General features: G+C 39.5%; 5 protein-coding genes across 5 annotated transcripts; 3 read left to right on the top strand and 2 right to left on the bottom strand.

Moving 5' to 3' along the window:
• Window positions 1-551: 551 nt before the first annotated feature.
• On the top strand, window positions 552-4,005 carry LOC18020264 (carbon catabolite repressor protein 4 homolog 1). The gene is made up of 11 exons (XM_006402711.2): window positions 552-1,098; window positions 1,270-2,008; window positions 2,118-2,204; window positions 2,307-2,390; window positions 2,466-2,552; window positions 2,648-2,734; window positions 2,875-2,928; window positions 3,020-3,111; window positions 3,210-3,324; window positions 3,420-3,567; window positions 3,649-4,005. The coding sequence occupies exons 1-11, from the start codon at window positions 941-943 to the stop codon at window positions 3,792-3,794; spliced, it is 1,797 nt and encodes a 598-aa protein (XP_006402774.1). The 5' UTR covers window positions 552-940; the 3' UTR covers window positions 3,795-4,005.
• A 317-nt stretch (window positions 4,006-4,322) lies between these two features.
• LOC18020265 (protein YLS3) lies at window positions 4,323-5,288 on the top strand. Its single transcript, XM_006402713.2, has 3 exons — window positions 4,323-4,701; window positions 4,823-4,906; window positions 5,015-5,288. The coding sequence occupies exons 1-3, from the start codon at window positions 4,359-4,361 to the stop codon at window positions 5,104-5,106; spliced, it is 519 nt and encodes a 172-aa protein (XP_006402776.1). The 5' UTR covers window positions 4,323-4,358; the 3' UTR covers window positions 5,107-5,288.
• LOC18020266 (F-box protein At3g58530) lies at window positions 4,563-7,970 on the bottom strand. The gene is made up of 14 exons (XM_006402715.2): window positions 7,839-7,970; window positions 7,532-7,749; window positions 7,375-7,434; window positions 7,188-7,271; window positions 6,920-7,050; window positions 6,760-6,835; window positions 6,547-6,617; window positions 6,257-6,343; window positions 6,100-6,172; window positions 5,882-5,949; window positions 5,719-5,787; window positions 5,524-5,629; window positions 5,283-5,396; window positions 4,563-4,677 (listed from the first exon to the last, which is right to left on the bottom strand). Exons 2-13 carry the CDS (start codon window positions 7,700-7,702, stop codon window positions 5,331-5,333), a joined length of 1,062 nt encoding a protein of 353 aa, XP_006402778.1. The 5' UTR covers window positions 7,703-7,749; window positions 7,839-7,970; the 3' UTR covers window positions 4,563-4,677; window positions 5,283-5,330.
• Window positions 7,971-8,069: 99 nt separating this feature from the next.
• On the top strand, window positions 8,070-9,640 carry LOC18020267 (protein WHAT'S THIS FACTOR 1 homolog). The gene is made up of 2 exons (XM_006402717.2): window positions 8,070-8,382; window positions 8,506-9,640. The coding sequence occupies exons 1-2, from the start codon at window positions 8,105-8,107 to the stop codon at window positions 9,485-9,487; spliced, it is 1,260 nt and encodes a 419-aa protein (XP_006402780.1). The 5' UTR covers window positions 8,070-8,104; the 3' UTR covers window positions 9,488-9,640.
• Window positions 9,616-13,352, bottom strand: LOC18019687 (DEAD-box ATP-dependent RNA helicase 11). Its single transcript, XM_006402716.2, has 7 exons — window positions 13,226-13,352; window positions 12,174-12,996; window positions 11,990-12,073; window positions 11,381-11,623; window positions 10,929-11,096; window positions 10,712-10,825; window positions 9,616-10,469 (listed from the first exon to the last, which is right to left on the bottom strand). The coding sequence occupies exons 2-7, from the start codon at window positions 12,879-12,881 to the stop codon at window positions 9,951-9,953; spliced, it is 1,836 nt and encodes a 611-aa protein (XP_006402779.1). The 5' UTR covers window positions 12,882-12,996; window positions 13,226-13,352; the 3' UTR covers window positions 9,616-9,950.
• Window positions 13,353-14,279: the final 927 nt, after the last annotated feature.

Here is a 14,279-nt window from a genome sequence, read left to right on the forward strand (position 1 = left end):
ATTTATTTCAGATTGTTTGCCGTTTTCTAGTAACGAAAAGCGTGACGGCGTGGCTACAATGAAGTGAACTGTGTGTCGGTAATAATTTATCATAGCGCGTGATGAAAACGACGAGCAAGGATTGGATAGAGACGAATATTTATTGTGGTCTGGACAAAAGTAATTACTGACAAATTTAGAAATTAATTGCCAAAAAAGTATTACCAACTTATTTTTAACAAATGTCACTGATGAGTCTATTATGCTGAAAATAAATTTAATTTTATAATTTTCATTGAAAAGAGTCTGTGCTATCATTTTCATTTAAAAGTATCTAATAAATTAATAATCAAATCTCTCACAGATTTGAACTTAAAATATCATAATTTTGTTGCAATGAAAATAAAAGAAAAAAACTATTCCAAATAAAAAATTATTTAAAATTTTCAAAAAAAAACAAACTGTAGTAGATAAATTTTATTTTATTTAAGCATTTTTGAAATACAAGTCGTAAACAAATGATATATATCAGACATGATGATAGCTCTTTGTAAATGTGTGTGTATAAAAAAAAAAACTGTAGTCTTCAGCTTTTCGTAACCTTTTGAAAATTAAAAAAATACACCGTATTGGTTCGTCCGAAATTATACCTTTTTTTTCTGCTTTGTTTTTCTCGTAACAAAACAATCGATCCCACTCTTCGATTTATTAATTTCTAGGTCGTAATTTTGGGTTTTGAGAAGTTTTCTGTTGGCAAAAATTGGGCGTAATCTAGGGTTCGGAGATTATTAGGGTTCATCAAATGCTGGTGGGTTTTAAGGTCTCAAGTAAATGGCGGATCCACTAGGGATCCGCTATATCTCTTTTGCTCTCCTGCTTCAATACACAGCTAAAAGTCTCAACCTTTGGGATTTGTTAGTGTTGAATTCCTTTGAGTATTACAGTTAGTTACGGAAAAGCAATGCTTAGCGTTATACGGGTGCATCTACCGTCGGAGATACCTATTGTTGGCTGCGAACTTACGCCTTACGTGCTTCTCCGGCGGCCGGATAAGACCGCCACCACCGATGATGTGCCTGAGTCAGCCCCGCTTGAAGGTCACTTCTTAAAATACAGATGGTAAGTTGTGCCAATGTCTTTGTCTCACTCAAGTCTTTGCTCAGTTTCTATTTTGGGCAAATTGAGCGTGAGAGATGATTCATTTCCTTAAAAAGCGGGATTGATAAGTCTTCAGTCTATTTTTGTTTGATTCTGTAATTGAGTTGCATCCTCTGGATTTTCAATTTGCAGGTATCGGGTACAGAGCGATAAGAAAGTAGCGATTTGTAGTGTGCATCCATCCGAGGCAGCCACATTGCAATGTCTAGGCTGTCTAAAGTCAAAGGTTCCTGTCAACAAAAGCTACCACTGCTCAACAAAGTGCTTTACAGATGCGTGGCAGCATCACCGTGTCTTGCACGAGCGTGCAGCCAGTGCTGCTGCTGAAGGAAACGATGAAGAAGAGTTGCTACGTTTAAATAGTACAGGCTCAGGCTCTGGCCTTCTCAGCACCAGTGGTAGTTTAACAAATGGATCATCGTCAATTTATCCCCCAGCCATAACTCAAAAGACTGGCTCAGGAGGGGAAACACTTGTTGAGGTTGGACGCTCCAAGACATACACACCAATGGCCGATGATGTTGGCCATGTTTTGAAGTTTGAGTGTGTAGTTGTCAATGCCGAGACAAAACAGAATGTGGGCCTTTCTTGTACCATATTGACTTCCCGTGTTATTCCAGCTCCATCACCTTCTCCGCGTCGGCTGATCCCTGTTAGTGGAGCTGATGTTGTCGGGCACCTAGATTCCAATGGCCGACCTTTTTCTATGGGATCATTCACTGTGCTCTCCTATAATATATTGGCTGATGCGTATGCTAGTAGCGATATATACAATTATTGCCCCACATGGGCTCTTTCATGGACATACCGTAGACAGAATTTATTACGGGAAATTGTTAAGTACCATGCAGATGTAGTATGTCTACAGGAGGTATGTTATAATAATCTGCCGAGGTTGTACTGATTTGGAAAACGATGCAATTGCTTCTGGTTTAATTATTAGAGAGAAATAAATATTTTCCTTTTTTTTCATCTTGCAGGTACAAAATGATCATTTTGATGAGTTTTTCGCTCCTGAGCTGGATAAGCATGGATACCAAGCTCTTTTTAAACGGAAAACAAATGAGGTTTGTATAGGCGCCTCCCCTTGATCCCTCATAACCTTTTACTGGCCACTTCTATGGCAAAATGTGCTGACCAGAACATTTTTATTCACTCGATAATCTTAGGTTTTTGTCGGTAATACAAACGCGATTGATGGATGTGCTACTTTTTTCAGAAGAGACAGGTTTTCTCATGTTAAAAAATACGAGGTAGTTCATAGTTTTCCTCTTTATTACCTGTCTCTGTTTAGTTCCTCTTGCTAAATCATCAAGCTGGTCTTCCAGGTTGAGTTCAATAAGGCTGCCCAATCTTTGACTGAGGCTCTGATTCCTGTTGCCCAGAAGAAAATTGCTTTGAATCGATTGGTTAAGGTATATTCAAAGATGCTCTACTCTGCGATTCTTGTTTCCAAAAATGCTTCTTGTTTAATTTCCATGTAAAACTGACTTAGTTTCTTTCTTTTTAGGACAATGTTGCATTAATAGTTGTCCTGGAAGCAAAATTCGGTAATCAGGCTTCTGACATTCCTGGGAAGCGCCAGCTACTTTGTGTGGTGAGTTTCCATCTTTTTAATATTGTTCTTTTTTGGCAAGAGATGGCTCTAAAGATAAATTTTTGTTTTTCCACCTTCTCTTATGCCTTAAAGGTCTCGGGCTGATCATTTTTCGCTCTTTAATTATTTGTTGAATGCAGGCTAACACGCATGTAAACGTTCCTCATGAACTGAAGGATGTCAAGCTCTGGCAGGTTGATCGTTATTTCTGATTGCGAAAAACTTGCAGATTTCGGATTCTAATATCATTACTAATAATCCATATTTTATTCTTCCTCAAAACAGGTTCACACATTATTGAAGGGGCTGGAGAAAATAGCTGCCAGTGCAGATATTCCAATGCTTGTGTGTGGAGATTTCAATACAGTACCAGCAAGGTGTTATGCCAAAATTGCAAAAAATGTCAAAACTTAGATCAGATTTTGATTCTGGTCTCTAGTCGTTTTAACTTAGAGTTCTTTCCAACTATTTTCAGTGCTCCTCATTCACTTCTTGCTATGGGGAAGGTCGATCCAATGCACCCAGATTTGATGGTTGATCCTCTTGGAATTTTGCGGCCTCACACCAAGCTAACTCACCAGCTGCCACTGGTAGGTTATCTTTCCCAAAGAATCATGAAAGACATACTTTTGTGTGTAGCAAATTGCAGCGTATGCATAATCATCTTACCTTGTGAGCAATGCAGGTTAGTGCTTACTCATCCTTTGCAAGAATGGGAGGTAGCCTTACTGCTGAGCAGCAAAGGAGAAGAATGGATCCTGCGTCAAATGAACCGTTGTTTACCAACTGTACCAGGGACTTTATAGGCACACTTGATTACATATTTTACACTGGTTCGTAGCCAATCCCTGCAAATTTGCAACTCAGATTTCTTTTTATCTTGTAAACATTTCCCCCTTTTTTTTTGGTTTCAGCGGATACGCTAGCAGTGGAGTCGTTATTGGAACTGCTGGATGAAGAGAGCTTGAGGAAGGACACGGCCCTTCCATCTCCAGAATGGTCTTCTGATCACATTGCACTTTTGGCTGAATTCCGCTGCATGCCAAAGACCAGACGCTGATGCTGCAACTCACAGATGAAAAGCAAATATTTTATGGAGATTCCATAGCTGTAACTGGTACTTAAAAGACTGGTCCCGATGGATGTTTTTTCTTCTTATAATTGTTCCTCTTCGCCCGTAGATTTTATCTTCCATGGCGTGTCATTGTAACAATGTAAACTTTAATTTCTTCAAGAAAATAGTGGCTTGAGTTTACAGTCACTTCACTTGAGTATTATATTCTCTCTATAACTCATTTTTAAATGGCTCTATACACAAATCCAAATCCTGTGATTTAGCTATCAATGTTCTAGACTCTTTCCTTGTGGATTTCTTGCAGAGATTGTGAAAACGAACTGTGAACAACTTATATATATTTATATGTAACAAAACTCAAATTTCAATTCAGATATGAGACATGTCAACTAGTAGTCATGATTTTAAACATTTTAATCAAGTTTCTTGCTGAATTAGAATTCTGGTTATCCAAGTTGAAGGAAACCTTGGTGAACAACAAACAAGTTTGTGGTAAGTTTATAAAAAGGCATATTGAGTTCTTTGTTGCATAAACTGGTGGTTAGATTCATGGGTCACAATCAAAATCGACAAATGCTCGCTCTATGCATAACAGTAGCAATAATGTTTCTTGGTGTGAGATCAGAACTGAATCAGGACATAAAGGGATGTCAGGATTCCTTGTCTGATCTCTACTCGTGTCTTCCTTTTGTCACTAGCAAAGCTAAAGCTCCAGACTCAACATGTTGCACCACACTCAAGGAAATATTAGACAAAGGGCAGACCAAGAGATGTCTTTGTACTCTTGTCAAAGACAGGGATGATCCTGGTTTAGGGTTCAAAGTTGAAGCCAATCGTGCAATGAGTCTCCCTTCCACTTGTCATGTCCCTACAAATATCTCACAATGCCCAGGTGATAAATTTCATACCCAAATCTCTTCTACAGTTTTTTCTGGCAATATAGAAGATGAATTAGCAGGTTTGCATAGTCACAAGATTATATCTTTCTCATTATTTCATTTTGTTGCAAGAAGAGCTTCTACATTTGCCTCCAGATTCACTAGCCGCTCAGATTTTTAAGCAATTTACTGAATCCTCTCAGAATGTTGGACCTAGAGGTACTAATACAACTCTTTTTACAGTTTCAATTCTACTCGTGCAAACGTTTTTCATCTCGTTTCTTAGAACTAGAAGCAAAAAATAACATACAAACAAAATTATTGCAGCAGCCTCCACAGGTTTAAGCGTCAAAGGAAGAGATAAGAAGCAGTTTGGTTTGGTGATGGCTGGAGCTTTTTCAGTATGGTACTTAGTGTAATCATTTGTTATGCAAGTTGATAAATACAACCAAAACCGCTATACGAGTCATATCTATCAGCTGTAATGTACCATGGCTTGTTAATAAAACATATGGAGAACACTTAGCATCTGATTAAAATACTATGTGACTATAAGTTACATAACTGCGGAGAATCCTCATATGGAGCCACTAACCTTTAGTAAGGGGCTAGATTTGTTGAGAGTCCTGGAGTTATGAGCAAATTAGCTGTGTACTTTGAAGCATGTCAGACGAGGGAACATCTGAAGCAATATTTCACGGTTTCGTCGCTGCATAATTAAATCATGCGGTTAACATTATGTAAAGAGAAAGTGTTAGTCTCGAGCATCTCCACAAAGTAAAAACTGTATATTTGATAGGATGGAAAAAAAAAATGAAAATCATCATAGTACACACCTTAATGCCGATGCAGCCATTGACATCAAGAGTGGTGAGTGTAGCAGAGCAGGTCTGCGAGAGGGTCTCCAGACATCTATCAGTCACCCCAACTATTCCAAATAAGCTGCATTTTTTTTTTTTAATTGGATGGTGTCAGCAAAAAGAAGCATAAAGAAAAAGAAGCAAATATAGTTCGAGGATTGGATTTAGTACCTGAGAAATTCGAGGGAGGTACAACTATTAGCAATGGTAATCACACCTACATCTGTGATACGCACACACCTGCCATGTTTAAGAATCATTTGCGTTAAGGTATTTTGAATGAAGACGCAGCTTTTCGCTCATCATCTTTCTTGTACGAGGAGACTTAGCTTACCATGTCAAGTTGAGGGACTCTAGCTTGCTGCACTTAGCTATATCAGCAAGCCCCTCATCAGATAAATTCTGACAACCAAAGTGGCAAGCTTAGTTACAGATTATATCGAAGATAAGAAATCATACTAGTGTATTTAATATGTGCTAAGAATTGGTAGCAATCGAATGCTTAGTTATATTCTAAAAGCCAGTAAGAGATTGGGATTCACCAACTAGTACCTGAGCACCACATAGGTCTAAGAACCTTAGATCAGCCAAAAGTGATATCTTCCGGTAGGCTTTGTCTGTGAAGCTGCAAGTGTTGCATATCAGTTCCAGAATTTGGAACAACTATATTTTCAATATAGTCAGAGACAAAATTATGCTTCTTACATACCCTGAAAGAGCATAGAGATTTAAGGTCTGGAGTGAGGAACACTTGTGTAGCACTTGTAGTAATCCATCATCTGAGATCTTAACACACCTGGCGACATCATAAACAACAAGACCAACCACCAGAAGTATTCAAATAACAATCTAGCATTAGAAACCATACTGTCATCTTTATAACCAATTGAAAATGACGAATGACATTATCCAACAATATTACGGATTATCCACTATTATCAAATAACCACAGGGATAGGTATTTATTGAGAGGTAATACTTTTAACATATTTAAATTACCTAGTGATATTCAGTGACTCTAAGCCTTGATAATTTTCAGCTACTAGCTGCATACTTTTGTCGGTTAGGCTCTGCATCAATTGGTGCACATCCAAATCAAATTCCCCATCCAATACAAACAGAGAATAAATAAGAGAAAGGGGTGTCCATGTGTGTAAAAAATTGCCGTAACTATAGCTAGCCATAAACCTCCAAGAATATAGATTAAGATACCTTGCAGCCACTTAGGTTCAAATCATTGATATGTCTGCAATTCTTCACTAGATGTCTAATGCCAGCATCAGTCACCCTGGGTAATAAAACCAAGAATTACGCTTTTCTGAGAAGATGAAAATCAAGAAGTATGACACAAATGAGTCAGATAGAGTATCACCTCACGTTCCAGTAGATAGAGAAAACTTTTAGTTTCGGGCATATGCTAGTTATAGCTTCGACTCCGCTGTCCGATATCTTTTGGCACCCATTCAGATTTAAGCATTCTAAACTTAAAAGAGCATCCAGGCACTGAAATGTTCATACAGAAACCAATACAATATTGTCCGGTTAGAAAGAACCACATGGTCAAACATTCATGAACTTGAATATCTGGAAAACATATAAATTCACATGTATTAACTGGTAGGAAAGTGCAAAAAATTTACCCTGCTTTTCACAAGTTTAAGATGACTATCCTCAATACCCTGGGCAAATTCAAGATTGATATGCTTCACTTGACGATATCTTGGCTACAAAATTGAAAGCACGGTGAGTCACTTCAGCTCAAACAACAAGATATCAATCCCAAGAATTCCAGCACAATTAAGTATCAAAGTTTCAGTTTTCACTAACCAAGGACATAGCAGCTAAAAGCCGATCCCCTGCATTGGTCATCTCGCGCAAATCGATGTTCTGAAAGAGAGCAATCAAAACTGGTATCAGATTAATATTTGAAAACAAAAATTTGAAAACTTGAAAAGACCTTAAGAAGCAATCAAGCTTTGTTTACCAGCCAGATGGAAGGGTAGGAGACGAGGGTGCGATAGAGCCAAGGGCTAACGAGAAGGAGTGAAATTAGATCTCTCTGAGGCAATCTCGTGCTCACTATTCTCATCACGCTTGTTACTATCTCTCTCCTCCATGTCTCTTCTTCCTCTTCTGTCACTTTCTTCGCTTCCATGATTCTCGGTACAAGCTCTGCGAGACTCGACGAGCTAAAACTTGTTTCTGCGAATATGGTTTTACCGACAAAAGTTGGAACTTTTAGGTTCTGTCCGTAAAAACATATCGTGAAGCTATTTTGAAAGGGTTTAGACCTTTACTGTAGCATGTGGGCCTTAGAGTAGAAGTCGAAAAATCTCGCTTTGAGATTCGTTCGGGAATTCCGTCGAGCACCTTGTCTGAATTACTCTTCCCCGCATATCTCTACCCTTCCAAAAACATATGTAAACTCCGAGAGAACATTAAACCCTAAACCCATTTTGCAATTTCTATTGCAGATCATCCAGGTCTCGCAATTTCATCAGATCGTGGAAACTGCAAGCGTTACTTGATAGTCGAAACTTTCTGTAGAACTCTTTAGATGTTCGTCAAATCCCAAAACTTTCTCTTTTCAGTGAGTAAGCTGTTTCACCAGCATCAACAATGGCGAGGAATGGGTGGAATGACAAAGGTGAGATTGAAATGGGTGAAGAACAAGAACCTGGATCACGTCATTGATACTGAGACCGATCTCAAAGCAGCTTGCATTCTCAAGGACGCCATTAAACGATCTCCCACCGGTTTCCTCACTGCGAAATCCGTCGCGGATTGGCAAAAACTCCTCGGACTCACCGTCCCTGTTCTCCGCTTCTTGCGCAGGTATCAATAAGCTTCTCCTTCAATATCTTCTGGCTTTAAGTTGTTGCTGTAGAAAATTGGAATTTTGACGGAATTGATAGAAAACTCGTGAGAGTGCTGATGAAAGTCTGACACTTTTTGCAGGTATCCGACTCTGTTTCACGAATTTCCGCATGCTCGTTACGCAAGCTTACCGTGTTTCAAGCTAACGGACACTGCACTTATGCTTGACTCACAGGAAGAGATCATTCATCAAAGCCACGAGGCTGATACAGTGGAGAGACTCTGTAGAGTTCTAATGATGATGAGAACAAGAACCATCTCTTTAAGGTCACTACACTCTCTGAAATTCGATCTCGGGTTACCCGACAACTACGAAAAGACACTAGTCATGAAGTACCCTGATCATTTCTGCTTCGTCAAGGCTTCTAATGGAAACCCGTGTCTAAAGCTTGTGAATTGGCGTGATGAATTCGCATTCTCTGCGTTGCAGAAGCGAAACGAGAGCAATGTAGTCACTGGGGAGGATTCTCGTTACCGTGAGTTCAAAAGAGGTCAATCCGCATTAACATTCCCTATGAGTTTCCCCAGAGGATATGGAGCACAGAAGAAGGTCAAGGCATGGATGGACGAGTTTCAAAATCTTCCTTACATATCTCCTTACGATGACTCGAGTAACATTGACCCGGAAAGCGATCTCATGGAGAAACGAGCTGTTGGGGTTTTGCACGAGCTCTTAAGCTTGACTATCCACAAGAAAACCAAGAGGAACTACTTGAGAAGCATGAGAGCAGAGCTCAACATTCCTCATAAGTTCACTCGTCTCTTCACGCGATACCCCGGGATTTTCTACCTCTCATTGAAGTGCAAGACAACAACTGTGATTCTCAAGGAAGGGTATCGACGAGGAAAACTAGTGGATCCGCATCCTCTTACTCGTCTTAGAGATAAGTTCTATCATGTGATGAGAACAGGGTTTCTTTACCGTGCTAGAGGGTTAGGCATGGTCTCGAGAGATGAACTTTTGCTGGATAAGCCGGACGATGATGGCCCTGAGGAAGAAGGCTCTGAAGAAGAAGAGATTGTGGAAGGAAGTGAACTTGAAGAAGATTCAGAAGATGAATAGCTATAGCTGGTGAATTCAAGTGTAAGACTTATGTTCTCTCATCTGCGGTTGATTCACACAGCAACAATATTACTGCAATCTTGTCTTATGGCACTTAGTTTGATCTCTGTAAGCATAAAGTTCTCAAAGGCTGTAATGATAGATTGTATTTCACCAGGAAAGATTGTCTACAACAAAGGAATGTAAAACAAATTGGATTTCAAACTAACAAATGAATTTGTTAGAAGAAACACGAGAACAAGATCAAAATCGGAAAACACTACTGTCTATTTTTTTAGGACAAATCCTAAAAATAGCCTGAAAACAAAAACAGAGACTCCCCTAATTGCACGATTAGTTATATCTATCTCTTGAATGAGAGATCTAAGAGGTGGGGGCAAATACATGTTCTCTCTTGTGAATGTAGAAGAGAAGAAATATAAAGTCAGGTTAAAAGGACGAAAATTTGGGAGGCCTTAACCGGCTAATCCCAAGCACTGGTCACTCCTGCACCATACCCACCACTTGGACCACCACCGTACCCACCACTTGGACCACCACCATATCCACCGCCACCATACCCTCCTCCTCCGTAGTAGTCACTGCCACCACCACCGCCTCCGCCTCTACTGAAAGACCCTTCCCTTCTGAAGTCACGGCCACCAAACCGACCACCGCCCCGTTTCTTACCACCACCAAATGAGGCACGTGAAGCGTATCGTGTGAGCCACTCAGGCACTTCTTGGTTGGCTTCTTGCATCAGCTCAGCGAGCGGCCTAGCCAGTATTGCATTTTTCTCGTTGAAAAAGGCGGTTGCTATTCCAGATTTGCCTGCACGTCCTGTTCGCCCGATACGGTGAACATAATCATCAATCTCGTTTGGTAGATCAAAGTTCACTACATGAGCCACGTGTGGAATGTCAAGCCCACGTGCTGCCACGTCTGTTGCAACCAAAATGGGTGTCCTCCCACTTTTGAATGATCTCAGTGCCACTTCTCTTTCCTTTAAAGCATAACAACACACATAATTTAGTCAGAAATAGTCAACAGAGAACAAACTTCTTGATGATGAACCTGAAAGAGTTAGTTTCAGCAATATCACCAAGCTTGTTTATAAATATCATAGTTTTGTAATTTGGTTTTAGCTTTAGTTGGAGTGAAGTATATAATACTAGTTCACAATAGCAAGGTAAGATGTTCACATTTACATCAATGGAATATAACTTCAAACGATTAACAACGAACCTGTTGTGTTCTATCGCCGTGAATGGAGGTTGCTGGAAAATCATTCATGCACAACCAATTTTCCAAAGTGTCAGCTCCCCTCTTTGTCTCCACAAAAACCAATGTCAATGATTGCTGTGTATGAAAGGAGAAGAAAAGCCAGCATTAGTCAGGGCGTGACAAATCCATGTGACGTGATATCTTAAATAAGCAAACAACAGTGGTCACTATCGATCACCTTGTCTTGGGCGCCATTCTCTCTCTGCGCATGTAGCAGGTCCATGAGGTGGCTTTTCTTATCAGACTCATGGACAAACTCAACCCTTTGAGCAATTAAGTCAGTGCTTGAACCCACCCTTCCCACAGCCAAAAATATATAGTTTGACAGGAAATCAGCTGCGAGTCTCTGTACAAGAAACAAGTATGCAGGTATTAATAGAAACGTTAAGAACCATACACTCTTGTGCTAAATATTACGCAGCAGTTCTCACATACGAAATCTAACACTCATAAGGCATTTTACCTCTTTGCCTGTCTAAAACTAAACCCTCAAAGTTCACTATCATGATTTACAGATATAAGGGGAAGAACATTATCATCCTTTGAGAGATTAAGCTCTCCATACCATTCTACTTCACTAGAATAGAATTCAAGAACAAGACAAGGAAACAGTGGAAAAGTAAAACCAACCTGGATCTCCCTTGGAAATGTAGCACTAAACAACATTGTCTGTCTCACCCCACGTGGAGGCATGTCCATCTGTTCAACAATCTTTCTAATTTGTGGTTCAAAACCCATGTCCAGCATCCTGTCCGCCTCATCAAGAGCTAAAAATTTAATCATCTGCATTGAGACTCTAGCTCTCTCTAACAAATCATTTAACCGGCCAGGAGTTGCCACCAAAATATCGACTCCCCTCTCAAGTTCCCTGAGCTGTACAAACAATTAAAGATGAGATCAACAAATCCATGCTTGAAGACTGGTTGACGAACACCTGCAACGAAAATTAACTCCAATGCTTCTGCATATTATGTAATGATGCTCCAAGCGAAATGGCAACGTTGACAACATAGGAAAAAATGCTTTAAGATACAAGATTATTTATGCATTACTTACTCCAAAATCAAAACAATTTTCAACACACGAGACTGGCATTACGAAGGAAAGAACTAGGACAACCAAAATCAGCAAGTATTAGCTGATACTCACATAAACCAGAAAACAGTGATATAAGCATGTAGCAATAACCAAAGAAAAAATCTGACAACCAAAAAAGAACTATATGTGTACGGTTTTTACCTGCTGGTTAATGGGGGTTCCTCCATAAGCAACAACTACCTTCACACCAGTTTGGTAGGAGAATTTTTTGGCTTCATCATGTATCTACCAAAAAAGCCACATAATGAGAGTAGTGTATATAAAATACATATAATCTTCCCCGAGAACTCACTCTTTGAGGGAATGAATGGATTGTCAATGTTACCTGACATGCCAACTCCCTTGTTGGCGAGAGGATGACTGCAAGAGGGAAAACCGTCCGTAAACCACGGGGTCTCTGTACATGCTGATCTCTCATGATTCCACTAATTATTGGAAAGCAAAAAGCAGCTGTCTTCCCAGACCCTGTCTGAGCACAGGCCATCAAATCCCTCTCTCCAAGCAGTATAGGAATCGCGTGACGCTGTACGGGTGTTGGCCTCACGTATTTGCACCTCCGGATGTTCAGATTCAGAGCCTCCCCAAGATCAATGTCTGCAAATGTGTTAACAGGAGGAGGCACGTCTCCCCCACTGGTCTCAATTGGAATATCTTCATAGGCATCAAAATTAATGCCTGTATTCTCCTTCTCGGTAAAGACGGGTTCTAAATCAGCATCGTCTCCAAATGGGTTTACTTCACGTTCTTTACGGTCCCACCCTCCACTCCTGTTGTTCCAGCCACCACCGCTTCCTCCACCACCATAACCATATCCGGGACGCCCTGCATCAGCCCTGTAGCCTGCGCCACCACCAGCACCACCAGGAGTCCATCGAGACGCAGCTGGTTGAACACCATACCCTGGACGATTATTTTCAGGCAAAGGAGCAACAGGCTCTGATTGCCTGTTCCGTAGATGTGGGGGAACATAAGCAGGTTTTGCCCTAGAACCGGCCTTCTCTGAATCAGCCACATCTGCCCATGATGCACTCATAACTGAAACTTGTGACGTCCTAAATCTAGAAATAAAAGTTGCAGCTTCCCAGAAGAAAACTTATCAACGAAAGAAGGAGATAATGAAAACGATTGCAGCTGCGGAAACAAGGAACCTGGCAAATTCAAAATAGGTCTAGTTAGCAGAGAAACGCAATCCTAGAAATCAAAATAGCATCTGGGTACTGTAATCGAGCTCCATAAGCTGGAAACAGGAAACCCCAAAATCCCAAACAAATCTTATCAAACAACTCAAGACGAAATTAGAAGAGACAAAAATGGTAGCTCGAAATCGAGAGATACGTTCGCAGAACACACAAAAAGGAGAGGATATAGAGATAGAACCTCAAAAATCGGCAGAGAGAATCGAATCGAATCGAAGAAATCAATTCAACGGTAGTCGTTTACCCAACGGAAAAGCTCGGGGAGAGAAAAACCCTAAATTCCTTGTTTTGCTTTTGGATCGGACACAACGCGAGAAAATAGATGATTACCTTTTATTAATCTGACTTCAAATGACCTACGAAAATTTGAGATTAGCTAGTCTTTTAATTTTATTTTAGATATTTTTAAGAAAGAACTAAAATATTTTTTAAGCTATTTCTGTTTTTTTTTTTTTGCTATTTCTGTTTTAACGAAGTGTGAAAATATAATTTCTTCGCCAACATTTTCTTTCAACTTTCCATTTCTAAAAATCTTAAGGACGGATGCCATTGATTTTTTTTTTTTTTAATGTTTGGGTTTTAGAGAAACAAGGAAAATGTATACATAAATCTTGGACAAAAACGTATTCAAATTATTCATATCACAATGGTTGAAGTTTAGCTAGCAATGTATACATAAATGGTTGAAGTTTAGCTAGCAATGTTACTGCTACTTTTCACATGTCAACAACATATACGTAAGAGGTATAGGGTGATAAAATGCCATATTTTAGGTTCTTAAGTTGTTGCATGACTTGGTGGCTACTGGCCAGATTCATGGATTATAATAAATATTGACAAATGTGTATTCTATGTATAATAGTAGCAGTAATGTTTCTTGAGCTAAGATCATAATTGAATTAGGACATAAAAGATGCGAGGATTCCGTCTGATCTCTACTCTTGCATTCTGCATTCTGTTTGTTGTCACTAGCTCCAAACTCAACATGAAGCAACAAAATCTATCAAAAAAGAAAAAACATGTCACCACACACTCAAGAAAAATAAATAAACAAAAGGGCAGACCAAGAAATTGTCTAGGTACTCTTGTCAAAGACAAGGATGATATTTGGTTTAGAGTTCAAAGTTTATCATAATTGAGAGAATTACTAAAAACCGATCATTCAATCTACAGTAGCAAAAATTAATTAAACAGATTTTAGTAGTATTTTACTTGTCTCTCTTTCAAATTTAGAT

The sequence above is a fragment of the Eutrema salsugineum genome, unplaced genomic scaffold (genome assembly GCF_000478725.1).
Source record: "Eutrema salsugineum unplaced genomic scaffold, Eutsalg1_0 scaffold_19, whole genome shotgun sequence".
NCBI lineage: Eukaryota > Viridiplantae > Streptophyta > Magnoliopsida > Brassicales > Brassicaceae > Eutrema > Eutrema salsugineum.